The sequence below is a fragment of the Rhinoraja longicauda genome, chromosome 6 (assembly GCF_053455715.1).
Source record: "Rhinoraja longicauda isolate Sanriku21f chromosome 6, sRhiLon1.1, whole genome shotgun sequence".
Classification (NCBI taxonomy): Eukaryota; Metazoa; Chordata; class Chondrichthyes; order Rajiformes; family Arhynchobatidae; genus Rhinoraja; species Rhinoraja longicauda.
This window is the reverse complement of record NC_135958.1, coordinates 77,388,851-77,403,138: the sequence shown is the minus strand read 5'-3', so window position 1 is coordinate 77,403,138 and position 14,288 is coordinate 77,388,851. Positions and strand designations below refer to the sequence as shown.

The 14,288-nt window shown below is 42.6% G+C and overlaps 1 protein-coding gene across 3 annotated transcripts in view; it reads left to right on the top strand.

Moving 5' to 3' along the window:
- The first annotated feature begins 82 nt into the window (after positions 1-82).
- cep131 (centrosomal protein 131) overlaps positions 83-14,288 on the top strand; it is an 84,014-nt gene continuing 69,808 nt past the window's right edge. Inside the window, exons 1-4 of one of the 3 annotated variants that reach the window (XM_078401384.1) lie at positions 83-300; positions 8,167-8,358; positions 10,612-10,721; positions 12,466-12,580. In XM_078401384.1, the coding sequence (XP_078257510.1) occupies positions 8,191-8,358; positions 10,612-10,721; positions 12,466-12,580 (393 nt within the window). In that variant the 5' untranslated portion in view covers positions 83-300; positions 8,167-8,190. Of the gene's footprint in view, positions 301-8,166; positions 8,359-10,611; positions 10,722-12,465; positions 12,581-14,288 lie in introns of those variants that run through there. The other 2 variants (XM_078401385.1, XM_078401386.1) reach the window with 2 other exon arrangements.

Genomic DNA, 14,288 nt, shown 5'->3' with positions numbered 1-14,288 from the left:
CGGCAGAAGGCAGGTTCGGTTGCGCGGTGACTCGGTTGCTAGGCTGCTCGGGCCTGCGGTGACCCAGGAGGCCTCGAAATCCGCTTCAGCGTCTGCAACCGGCGCGGGGAAGAGAATTATTATTATTTTTTGTCGCATTGCATCGTTCCTTTTTTTTTGTTCGCGCACATTATCACGAATGTTGTCTCGACTTCGGCTTTGAAGCCTTTTTTTTGTGAGGCGTTTGGATGCGATCGGGCTGCTTTACTTCTTGGAGCTGAAGATTCACCGCGACAACAACTCTCTCTCTACAAGACTGGGGTAAGTAAGTTGGAGCAGAAACACAACGCTTTGCAAACCAAAATAAAACAAAAAAAACAGGCACCATCTGTTGCATTTTAACGACTGAAAACCCTTGCCTTCAGGCGGCATCTCTGCCGTGCGCTGGAATCCCAAATATATATGTTTTTTGCAGCATGATTAAATCTTATTATGTAGTGAGAGGGATAAAATAGTGGAGCATGCTTGTAAGCTGTTGCCAGCGTTGCCTATGGTAACCCTTGACATATAGTCAAGAAGGGTGCAGCTTTAATTCATTTACGACATTTATAGTTATTTAAATTTATAGTTATTTTCGACATTTATAGTTATTTACAAGGTAGTGGCATGAGATACGATAGTGGCATGAGATACGATAGTGGCATTCAACAGGCACATGGATTTACAGGGAATGGAGGGGTATGCATCATTGCACGCAAACGAGAGTTGGTCTTGACATCATGTTTGGCACATATATTGTGGGCTGAAGGGCCTATTCCTGTGCTATACTGTTCTACGTTCTAAGATGATTTGTCAAGATTTATGTAGATAATCTGCAATGAAACTTTGGATGCAATGTATTAGTTTTTTTTGTAAAATGAATCTGGGGCTTTTCTGTCTGAAGAATGGAACCAACCCAAAATGCCACCCATCCTTGTTCTCCAGAGATGCTGCCTGCCTTACTTGATGAGTTACTTCAATACGATGTGTCTCTCTGGTATAAAACAGCATTTACAGTTCCTTGTTTCTACATTCTGGCTTTTCGATTCATTGTTGGATACATTACAAATTACATAAAACGGTGTTTGCAAGCCGAAACCTTTGACAGACATTAAATGTGAAATCATGTCACATCCCCATTTTATAGATTGCATCCAGTATTAAACACAAAATGCTCGAGTAACTTCAGGGTGCCCCACATCTCAAAAATGTGTCAAAATCTGAGACAGGTGAAATAACGCATGAACTGTTGATGAATGTTAGGGGGTGAACTTTTGTGTGTTTCTCTACCAGTTGAAGGAAGTTTTTAAACATCTATCACATATGTTACTGTATTGGAAAGCAAAACCAAAGTACCTGCAAATGCAGGAGTTTGGGTTAAAAACAGAATGAGGAAAAGAAAATTAGTGGTTCAAGTAGCATTGTGTGTTTCAAGTTTGGGTGGCATGGTGGCGCAGCGGTAGAGTTGCTGCCTTACAGTGCTCGCAGTGCTGGAGACCCGGGTTCGATACCGACCACGGGTGCTGTCTGTACGGAGTTTGTACCTTCTCCCCGTGTCCTGCGTGGGTTTTCTCCGAGATCTTCGGTTTCCTCCCACACTCCAAAGACGTACAGGTTTGTAGGTTAATCGGCTTGGTGTAAATATTAAAATTGTCCCTAGTGTGCATAGGATAGTGTTAGTGCACGGGGATCACTGGCCGATGCGGACTTGGTGGGCCGAAGGGCCTGTTTCCGTGCTGTATCTCTAAACTAAACTAAACTACACTAGCATCTGTGAGAAAAGAAATAGGATGAAATGTCCTGGATCTAATGGATTTTTTAACAGCTCTCCACAGATGCTGCTTGACATGTTGATTATTTCCAGCATTTTCTGATTTATTTGACAGCAATTCTCTTGGAGATCATCGTCCTTAAACAACTTCTAGAGTAAGCTGAATTTGAGTTGCATGAAAGATAATACCACCTGAATTTTGCTTTAAATGATGGAAACTCAGTGCAGGAGATAGTCGTCTGTTCGAAAGCAGCAGCCAATTGGCATGCATTACATTGGTGACTACAATTTTAAAAAACCTGCCTTGTCAAACACTTTAATTCCCCTTCCCATTCCCACACTAATCTTTCTGTCGTAGGACTCCTCCATTGTCAGAGTGAGGCTAATCGTAAATTGGAGGAACAGCATCTTATATTCCGCTTGGGCAGCTTACAGCCCAGTGGTATGTATCTTGATTTCTCTAACTTCAAGTAACCCCTACTCTCCCTCTCTCTCCATCCTTCCCCCACCCAAGTCGCACCAGGTTCCTGTTCTCACTTAGCAAACAATTAACAACGGCCTGTTTCCTTAATCGTCGTTACTTTTTTGCATATCTTCCATTCAGTTGTTCTCTGTCGCTACATCACTGTCTGTATCTCTCGTTTCCCTTTCCTCTGACTAGTCTGAAGAAGGGTCTCGTTCCGAAACGCCACCCATTCCTTCTCTCCATAGATGCTGCCTGTCCCGCTGAGTTACTCCAGCATTTTGTGTCTATCTTTTGCTCAGCAGAACATTGGTATGTGCTGAATGGGGTAAAAGACTTTATAAATATCAGTTATTTCATTCTTTATGTTTTTTTTAATTAAAAAAATGACTTCTGCTTACCATGACAATATTATTTCTGGCAAAATTATCCCAGCTTTGGAAAGATATAAAGTTATAGATATGGCACTAAATTGTTTCAAAAGAATGCATAGGCAGGAGTCTATTGGGATGAATAATTGACGTATTGCTGTTTATGGGATATTAATTAAATAATAACTATGCAATATAGTCTCCATTGTAATAGAAAATTGTGTTCAATTATCTCAAGCAGACTATGCAAAGATCCTTCACATTATAGGTGATAATAGCAAAGTTTTAGAAAGATACAGCGTGGAAACAGGCCCTTTGGCCCACCGTCCATGCAGACCATCGATCATCCGTTCACACTAGTTCTATGTTATCCTGCTTTTGTGCCCACTCCAGACACAGAAGGGGCAATTTACCGAAGCAAATTCACCTGCAAACCTAAAATGTTTAAAGTTGCAATCCTGTGACTCGGCATCTTTTTATCTTCGAGGCTCTTGATTGACATCTATAAACCGGCAAGCTGTGCACGACACACAGAGGCCCAGAAGTAGCCACATTTTAGAAATTGATAACTTTAGACAAAAGTATTTTGGAATTATAGTATTGAAATGGAGTCTGGCGTTTTCTTGATAGTAAATTGCTTTAAAAAAATATAACAAGATTGCTTTTTTAGATTTTGCGTATTGCTGACGAAAGAGCCTTAATTGAGTCCTTCCTATCAATAATGATGTCCTTTGACAATGTTCTTACAAGGTACCTTGGGGTGTTTTACTATGTAAAGCCAACCTTGTCAGTACATGCTCTTATCAAAATTAAGAGAAAAGGTTGCAGCCAATTTGTATACAACACCATCCCACATAGAGCAGTTAGATAAATGATTTTGTTATCTGCTTTAGTTGTACAGACTGTCCCCAGACAAGGAAAGGGTTCAATTTTTACAGACATCTGAAAGTCATTGTTCTTGCGTTGGATAACACACAAAAATCATTCGCTATGGCAACCATATCTCCCGTATTGAGATGAATGGCATCAAACGCATGTAATATTGATAGAATGAACAATAACTGGAAGTGAAATGAGAGGGAAATCAAGTCCTGCTGTTCATTACAGGTTTGAATTTTGGTCGTACGGAGGCGTGTCCTTCAGTTGGGCATTTGTAACTCGGAGATGGCTTCTATTGATAAATATTAAAAGAGAATTTGATCCTCGATAACGTACGATTTTGATAGAGTGATGCAGTTGCAGCAGGGTCGGTGACCCAAGGGCATGAACAATGATTTGCAGAAGGCTCAGGCTTGCCCCGTGGCAAGGTCTTTTTTAATACAACTGTTTGTCATGGTCTGAAATGCATTTTCTGAAAGGATAATGGAAGAGGTTTCCATAAATAGGTGGAAGCAAAGACCTGCAGATGCTGGTTAATGCACAGAAGGACACAAAGTGCTGGAGTAACTCAGCAGATCAGGTAGCATCTCTGGGGAACATGGATAGGTTATGTTTTGGGTCGAGACCCTTCTTCAGGCTGATTGTAGGGAGGACTTTGTCCTGCCTCCTTTCGTTACCTTTCCATGTTCCATGGAAACGTCACCTTTCCATGTTCTCCAGAGATGCTGCCTGGGGGGAGGGGGGGGAAGAAATCTCCCTGGAATCCAGTTAATACCGTCTCAATGTTTGACGTCAGATACGAGGTAGCAACTTGATTCTCAATGACAATGTAGAGTGAATCTTTAATGCATGTTGTGTTTTCTAAATTAAAGGTTTAAAAAAAAATATGGATGCTTTTAATTTCCCAGTTTATCATTTTAGAATAGTTAAACCTTTCGTATAAGTAGGCATTTAATAGAGAAATCATTAACTTACGCTGGGCACATGGCAGTTTTCTATGTGTTTACTGATGTAACCCGTTGTTGGGGATGATTTTGTGAGTTTGTCTGTTGGCTCCAGTGACAGTAAAGAAGACAAATTAATTTTATTCATTGCCGAGGTTGAATTGGTTAGGATGGAATCATAAGTACTAATACAAATGATTGTTAATTTAGTAAAATTGGTGACTTTTTAGTGGAACATTAATTCAACACCTGCTTTTTCTTCCCACTTTGTTTGTGTTTCGTAGAACTCTGTTAATCCAGCACCTGCAGGACTTTGGTGCTTATTAAGTGTTATTTGTATCAATACCTCAATTCACTTTTGTTTTGGATAATACACAGTAGAATAATAGCTTTCCCAGGAACCTAATAAATTTTAAGGGAGCGCAGGGAACAAGATGCCAGTAAATTTCTAGGAAGCAACAGAAACAGTGTCAGATAAGTTTTGAGGGAATTTGGGAACTGGGTTCCTCGTGATCCAAATGCCAAACTATTGGAATTTCCAATTAGTTGGACAGTGGATTGTTGGGCTTTTGGATGTGAGAGCTATTATTTTTTGATTTCTCGCTGTAGTCACTTGATGGAGGTCATCAAATATTGCCTAACAATAATTTTTCTTGCTTTCGAATTTGTGTGTGTGTGTGTGTGTGTGTGTGTGTGTGCGCGCGTGTGCGCGTGTGCGCGTGCGCGCGCGCGCGCGCTCTCTGTGTTATGTGCATTTGCAGAACACCCCAAAATAGAAGAAAGTTCACTCAGTGAAGAGCTGGAAATGTAATCTTTAATGTAGAATGTTTTGTTCCACAGATTCTTTAAATATCAGTACAGGAATTTCAAGATGACTTCAAAGTTCTTGTTATGATTTATTAGAGTTCTATGCTGTTGCAAAAATCATTGATTAGAGAGTGTTATACAAAAGAAAATTAGTAAAACTTTTTTTTGGGAGTAGAAAACACAACGAATGACATCTGCTTTGACTTTTGCCATAAATTTACACATTCAGGCAAAACTATTTAAACAATTGATGCTCTTCCTATTTAATGCTATCCGCTAGACTTGGTTTACCTTGAGACTGAAATTGGTGATTCTTGTATTAATAAACTTGGCAAATCTTCATTTGCTTCCAGAGTAAAACACAAAGTGCCGGAGTAACTCAGCGGGTCAGGCAACATCTGTGGTTTGAGTGCTTTGAGGTACTTGCAATTGGTCGTCCATGTCTTAAAAATCCTTAGAAAGCTTAAAGAGAACTGGGATCATAGCTGCCCACTAGATTTAGATTTATGTTGCTTCTCAGATCTCAGTCTTGGAAAAACTCTTCTCGTCTTATAGATAAGCCCTCTAGTGTTGGACATTTCCACCCTGGGAAAAGAGTTCTGACTGTCTACCCTATCTGTGCCTCATAAATTTATATACTTCCATGAAGTCTTTCCTAAACCTCTGACATTCCAGGGAAAACAATCCAAGTCTATCCAAGTAAGCCTCTCCCTGTACCTGAAACCCTCTCATCCAGGCAGTATTCCTGTAAACCTCCTCTGTGTCCTCTCCAAAACTTCCTGTAATGGGATTATCAGAACTGCACGCAATACTCCAAAGTCTCCAGAGGTGTAACCTGATCTGCTGAGTTACTCCTACAGTTTTTTTCAGTATGTACTTCCTCAGCCTGGTCATGACCATCGTCGGCAAGGTCTTTGCTCGGGTCATCTTGATCCGCCTGCAGAAGCTGGCAGAACGTGTCTACCCAGAGTCACAGTGCGGTTTCCGAGCTGGAAGGTCAACAGTAGACATGGTCTTCTCCCTTCGCCAGCTCCAGGAGAAGTGCAGAGAACAGCGGATGCCCCTGTATATTGCTTTCATTGACCTCACCAAGGCGTTTGACTTCGTCAGCAGAGATGGCCTATTCAAGGCTCTCCCAAAGATCGGCTGCCCACCAAAACTGCAGAGCATGATAGAATCCTTCCACATCAACACGAAGGGGACAGTGCAGTTCAATGGCAGTTTCTCGGAGCCCTTCGACATCTGCAGTGGCGTCAAACAAGGCTGCGTCCTCGCTCCCACACTCTTTGGGATTTTCATCGCTCTGCTCCTGAAACATGCCTTCGGCACCGCAACAGAGGGGATCTACCTGCGTACTAGATCAGACGGCAAGCTCTTCAACCTCACCCGCCTCCGAGCCAAGACAAAAGTACGTGAAGCTCTCATCAGAGATATGTTGTTCGCCGATGACGCAGCAGTTGTGTCCCACACCCAGCAGGAACTACAGTCACTGATGGACCGCTTCTATCGGGCTTGCAAGGACTTTGGGCTGACCATCAGCCTGAAGAAGACGAACGTCCTGGGACAGGATACAGAGGCACCGCCTGTCATCACCATCGACGACTACGAACTTGATGCCGTCCATCAGTTCACGTACCTCGGCTCTACCATCACCAGCAACCTCTCCTTGGACACAGAGATTGACAAGAGGATCGGGAAGGCAGCTACAACTCTCGCGCGCCTCACAACTGAAGTGTGGACCAACCCAAAGCTGACAGTGAAGACAAAGATAGCAGTCTACAACACCTGTGTCAACAGCACGCTGCTGTACGGCAGTGAGACATGGACTACATATGCCAGACTGGAGAGAAGACTCAACACCTTCCACCTTGGAAGCATCCGCCGTATCCTGGGTATATCCTGGCAAGACAGAGTGTCCAACGCCGAGATTCTGTCTCGCGCTGGCCTTCCGAATATGTACACTCTACTCAGGCTGCGGTGGCTGGGCCATGTCCATCGCATGGAGGATGGCCGTATTCCAAAAGACATCCTCTATGGAGAGCTGACATCTGGGAGGAGAACCATCGGCCGCCCCCAGCTACATTACAAGGATGTCTGCAAGAGAGATTTGAAGGTGCTCGACATCGATGTGCAGTCCTGGCAGAGCCTTGCAGCTGACCGCACGAGGTGGAGAGGTACCCTGAACCAACATCTCAAAACGGGGGAAGAGACACTGATGAACGCAGCGGCAGAAAAACGGGCACGCAGAAAGGAGGACAAGCAGCAACTTCAACAAACCAGAGTCCACACACAAATGTGACCTTTGTGACAGAGACTGTCATTCCAGCATTGGTCTCTTCAGCCACAAGCGACGCTGCACTAGCCGAGGTGTGGAGCAAGCAGCCAACTAGGATGCATCACCCATGGTCAGCCTTGACCGAGGGGGCCTAAGAAGAAGAACTTCCTCAGCCTGGTTATGATCAGTTCTTATGGATGCAATGTCTACTCTAAGGCTAGTACCAATGAACCAAGCTAATTTGTTCATCAAGAGGATCTGAGATTAATGCATTGTCTATGTTGTAAACTGATCTTATCACTGACTGGTAATGTTAAAATGTTAATCCTCCTGTGCACTGCTTTTTGTTATACATGTAACCAAGACCTCACACCAGACATTAACAGATGCATTGATAGTTTTATCTGATCATAAGACTAACTACATTGCTTTTTGAAAGAGGTGATGCAGTTTTGATAGGATAAATGCCAGCTTTTGTGCTGTGCTGTTTTATCATTAACGCGCTGTCAGAGAGCTTGATAGTACAAGTGTTAACTTGTTCATTGTGGAAGCTACATAGAGATTTCATTAGTTTAGAATGTTTGGCTACTGGATTCAGAAAGCAAGTGTTTATATATTGTTTTTTAATCTCGTTCCAGGTTTCTTTCCCACGTGCATTCATTATGAATACTTCACGAAGCGGCTCTGCATTCCTTGGTGATGGATTTGATCTCAGCTTGACTGGCTCTCAATTATCTATGTCCAAACGCCCCAGCAGTGCTTCACCAGCCAAACAGTTGGCGCGCTCCACCTCTGTCACCTCTGAAAACAAGATCAAAACAAACACTTTGGTAAATGCGTAGGGAACTTGTAATGTGCCGAACCATTTTTCAGAACCAAATAAGGTTTGAAAGCTGAGGCATGACCCTGATGATTCGTGCTGTGGTGACTGTGGAAGGGAATTGCGTGTTTAACCTGTTTCCCGAACCTGGCTTTCAGGTGCAGCTGGGTTGCCCTCTTAGTTACAGCTCAGATGGGGCAAGTACAAAGAACATCTCACAGAACATAATTGGGTTTCTCAAACAAGTCAGTTTATTCAAGGTCTTAACAGTTTGTTACTGTGAGGTATTCAAGGTTTGTAGGTCAATTGGCTTCGGTAAAGATTGTAAATTACCCCTAGTGTGTAGGATAGTGCTAGTGTACAGAGTGATTGGTGGTCAGGACGGACTTGGTGGCCTGAGGGGCCTGTTTCCGCACTGTATCTTTAAACTAAACTAATAAACTAAAATACGCACTGGGAAGCACTCCAAGGGGACGCCGTGTTTTAAATATTCACAGCACCCACCGACTCTTATGTACGGCTTCAATGGTTACATGCGGACTTTACATTTTTTTAAATGATTCATCGTTACCAACGTTTCATTGTAGTTAATCATCCTTGTTTACACTCTCAAAATAATCTTCAATTATCTTTTGACTTTAGAGACACAGGCCCTTTGGCCCACCGAGTCCGCGCCGGCCAGCGATCACCCCATATGCTAACACTGCCCTACCCACTAGGGACAATTTGCAATTTACAGAAGCCAATTAGCCTAATAAACCCGTATGCCTTTGGAGGAAACTGGAGCACCTGGAGGAAACCCACACGGTTCCCATGTGAGGAGAACGTACAAACTACGTACAAACAGCACCCGTAGTCAGGATCTGTGGGCTGTAATTGGCAAATTTGGCTGAGAAATTAGTGTAATAAAGAACGCTTCTTATCTTATTGCTCTTCATCTGGTTTACAACATTCTATATCTCTCCTCTCGACTGGCTATGCCTTGTAGTCTATACACCTCCTAAATCTATTTATTGCTTTTCCTAAAATGGTAATCTAAGTTACCTTCACTATGTTGGCCACTTCCCATCATCCATCCCCAGTATGTATGGTCTTATAATACTTACAACCTACAATGTTTCTTATGATTTCTAGCATTTCCTACATCGGTAACCCATTCAGCAGATCTCTGGAACCTCACCTATGTATTCAAGTCCCCTAATCCCCTCACCAGTCCATCTTGTGCACTTTCCAGTGTGGATTCCACATGCCAGTTCGAACGCTGAACCATGGAGGATTATTCCCAGCCTTTGGCTTTCACTCTTATTCAAGGAGTGTCGATTCTTTTTTTGGCCTGTCTAAACCAGGGACATTTTATCTTAATGTGTTAGTTGGCCTGCGTACCAGCCAACCCGCAGGGATAGCTGCAATTTAATAGGAGAGGGAGATAAAATACGTGAGTTTATCATTTGTGTCTAGTTTCAACTTGGTAAACAATGTTTGATTGGTTCGTTAAACCATTTGGCAAACTGTGGATATAATCATTTGTTCTATATATAAAATAAGTCATTTGTGATAAAAAAAAAAACGAATGACTGTATCCACAGTTTGCCAAATGGTTTAATGAACCGATCAAACAATGTTTACCAAGCTAAAACAAGGCACAAATGGTCAACTCATGTATTTTATCTCTATCTCCTATTAAATTATTTCGGCATCATGACTGCCTGCCTCATTCCTGGAAGATTTCTTCCTTGGGTCCCGACAATAAGCCATCAGTATAACTAAAAATGGGGAGCTGCAGACTTCCAAAGTGCTGTTGCATTTTTGAAGTGTTCGCTTGAATGGGTGAAAGTATCCTTGGGTGTGACAAGAAAAGGCCAGCATGGTGGCGGCGCGATAGAGTTGCTGCCTTGCAGAGCCAGAGACCCGAGTTCGATCCTGAACACGGGTGCCTGTCTGTACGGAGTTTGCACGTTCTCCCCGTGAGTGATGTGGGATTACTCTGGGATCTTTGGTTTCCTCCCACGCTCCATAGACATACAGGTCTGTAGGTTAATTGGCTTGGTATAATTGTAAGTCGTTCCTAGAGTGTGTGTGTGTGTGTAGGATAGTGTAAGTGTGGGGGGATCGCTGGTCGGCGCGGACTCGGTTGGCCGAAGGGCCTGTTTCCGCGGTGTATCTCTAACCTAAACGAAGCTAAAATAAAATTGAATGCGTGAATGTGAGAGTATCTGAAATATTGTGTGCAGAAGTTGTATTAAAGCTGCTTGCCTCCTTCCAGGGTGATGCTGGGCTTGGAAACCTCTCCAGTGGTAATTCCCGTGCCATTAACAACTTGCGAAGATCAAATAGTACCACACAAGTCAGTCAGAAGGACAGTGCCGCATCAAGGTAATGTGGTTCATTTATGTGAAAGAAAATGAAACCAGATTAGTGTATAAATGCAATTTAATCTATAAAATGGAGAGCTTGCAAATGGGTCCATTAATAACTCTGTCATTATACATGCATCAGATGTCCCAAATTGCCGTGTCTTTCTGCAGTTTGATATATGAGGGAGGAATGCAACCCATTTAATTATTCCCCCTTGCCAATGATAGTGGAAGGATTGAAAGGGAAGGCAGCAGGTGCAATGATATTCCTAGCCTCTCTTATCATCGCTTGCTCATGCCAGCTCTACAGCGCTTTTAATTGTGCGTACTGGAATTCCTCCTGCACGGCAAGATGTTTTCGGAATGATAATGTCCATTACACCAGTTGCTAAGCATGCTTTTTCAAAAAGAAGTCGACCAAGAAATCCTAATGGGTTGAAAAATCGAGTATATATTATTCCTACATTGACACCAAAAAGTGGGATTTGTGACTGGCTACAATATATGCATGTAAAGGGACGATTCAGTAATGAAAAGTTAAAACTTAGTAAGTACAAACCCAGTGACTTGTAAGTGTTCTGGGTTGCAGTACCGAGGCAATGCTACTAGACAAGACGATACAATAGAACTTTATTAATCCCAGGAGGGAAATTGGTCTGCCAACAGTCATAAAAACACCAAGATACATGAAACGTGAAATTAAAGTGACGAGTGGAACGAAGGTCATACTGAGATTTTGTTGAGATTTCGTACAAGGACATGCATGACTGGAGGGAACCTGTAGGTGGGAGTCTTCCCATACTTCTGCTGTTCTTCTGGGTGGCAAAGATCTGATTTGGGGATTGCAGTCAGAATGGTTGGAGTTATTGCATATGCAGGTGGTATGCTCTATGATCATGGGGCAGGGGGTGAATATTTATAGTAGAGAATGTGGTCTCTGCGCTTAGTCCTCAATGGTGTCAAGTTTCTTCAGCGATGATGAAGCTACACCTGTCCAGACTGAGAATTATATTCTGCACTCTGTATCTACTCCTCTGCTGAGTTTAGTTTAGTGACACAGCGTGGAAACAGGCCCTTCGGCCCACCGAATTTGCATCGACCAGCGATCCCTGTACATTAACTCTATCCTAGGTATTTATTTCACAAAATGCTGGAATAACTCAGCAGGTCAGGCAGCATCTCAGGAGAGAAGGAATGGGTGACGTTTCGGGTCGAGACCCTTCTTCAGACTGAAGGTCACCACTGCGTATTAGCACAAAGTAAGTACAATTCAGCAGAGGTCTTAAACTGAGCTCTCCTCGGGTGCAAGTTAAAGATCCCACTTGAAACTCTCCCTGGAGTCCTGGCAAATGGGGTTAAGAGGGAGAGATATATCAGCCATGATTGAATGGTGGAGAACACGATGGGCGCAATGGTCTAATTCTGCTCCTGTTACTTATGACCTTATGAAGGGCCGAATGGCCTACTCCTGCATCTATTGTCTATTGACATAATATTTATTGATCAATCAACAATACTGAATCAGATCGCTTGTTTATATTAGAGTAATATTTGAAAGAGCTTGCAGTGCGTAAATTGGCTGCTGCATTTTATTCATTGCAGCAAGAGTGTAAATCTCTTGCGGGATTCTGAAAAGATTGCAAAAGTTGTCATTTGCCAAACATTGTTAAATGGACACTGTTTATAATTTGTTTTCTCAACATGCTGCAATGTTAGACGGAAATAAATCCATTCATTCTGCCCCATTCACTGTCTCTCCCCAGTGAAGAAAGAGCAGATGATTTCCTGGCTTTGTTTGATAGCTCTGCAGATGGAAGGAAAAAGCTGTCCAGTTTGAGCAAGACTTCCCCAGAGAAGAGATCCTCGTGGAACGTTCTGGTAATTATAAGCTAACTAAACCCTTCAGACTTAAACTGTTGGGATTATGTTCAATAACCCCTGGAAATAAGAGCGCTGAATGCAATTCACGTATTAATCTCCATTCATTGCACCAGACGTTGGCGGCTTACAGTGGTCATGCTGTTTGTCTTTTGTTCTGCATGAGATGACCAAATATTAACATAAATAGAGAATTGCTTTGTATTCCAGAGGAAAGACAGAAGTTCTGGTTGTTATATTAAGCAGACATTGTGATGGTTAAGAGACAAAAGAAAACCAAAGGTATGCAGATGTTGGCAGATAAAATGGCTTGTGGAATAGATACAGGGAATAACAAAAGGTTTAGTTGAGAGAAACAGCCAGGAGGCAAGCCCTTCGGCCCATCGAGTCCACATCAACAAACCTTCACCAGTTTACACTGGTTCTATGTTATCCTAGTTTCTCATCCACCCTCCTATACACTGGTAGCAAATTACAGAACAATTTAACCTACAAACCTGGGATGTGGGAGGAAACCGGAACCCCCGTAGGAAACCCACGTGGTCGCAGGCAAAACGTGCAAACTCCACTTGGACAGTACCCGAGATCAGGATTGATCCTAGGTCTCTAGTGTCACAGGTGATGCGTTGAAGGAAGAATTTCAAAAGAGTGTTTCGGAAAGGAACTTTGAAAAAGATACAAGTTAAACACAAACCTTTCGGAAATGTGTTGAGAAAAATTATCACGGGCACTTCAGACCTCTTGAAAATTGACAATTGATATTGTAATTGAAAATAAGTATATGGTAGAGATGTTGAATTATTGCTTCAGTATTCACAACAGATAAAGGGAATGTTATGCTCGGTATCACAAAAAAAAATTTAAAAATTGAAACCAGCATGAGGAATTGTCAAAATGTATCATGTACAGAATCGCAGTAGTGATAGAATAACAGAATTAAAGCTTGACATGATTCCAGGATCAGATGGAATTCATCGCAGAATTATAAAGGGAGTATTGAGGACATTAGACTGTAATTGTCCAAAGCTCTCAAGATTCAAGAACAGTTGTTTCACCTTTCTTAGGTAGTGGAAACAACATCACATATGCCATGCTGATGCTAAAAAAAGGTGAATGAAGAAAACCAATGAATATGAGTCCAATTTAGGAACAGTATTTAAAGCGTTTGAAATTTGTCGGCGAGCTTGCAAGGTTATGCCTGTGAATCCCAGGGTGGGAATGTCAAAGTGGGCATGGCTTTAAGGTGCGAGCGGCAAAGTATAAAGGAGATGTACGGGGCATATCTTTTACAGAGAGGGTAGTGAGTCCCTGGGACGTGCTGCTGGTGGAGGCAGATATGATAGTGGCATTTAAGAAGCTTTTAGATAGGCAGGTGGATATACAGGGAATGGAGGGATGTGGATCATGTGCAAACTGATAATGCAAATTGGCATTATATCAGGCACAGCCATTGTGGGCCAAAGAGCCTGTTCCGGTGCTGTGCAGAATGTTACCTGTTATTTTCTCTGATTTTAAAAGGTGAAGTGACTTAGTGGTCAAATTGCAATATCTGTTATTTACAGCCAGGTGGCATAGTAGCGCTGTGTCACTGAGGTTCGTGTTGCCTCTTCACATTTTCGAGACCTGCGTTCGGTCCTAACCAAGGGTCTTTGTCGAGTTTATGCATTTTCCATGAGATTGTGTGGTCTCTCCAGGTACACCAATTCCT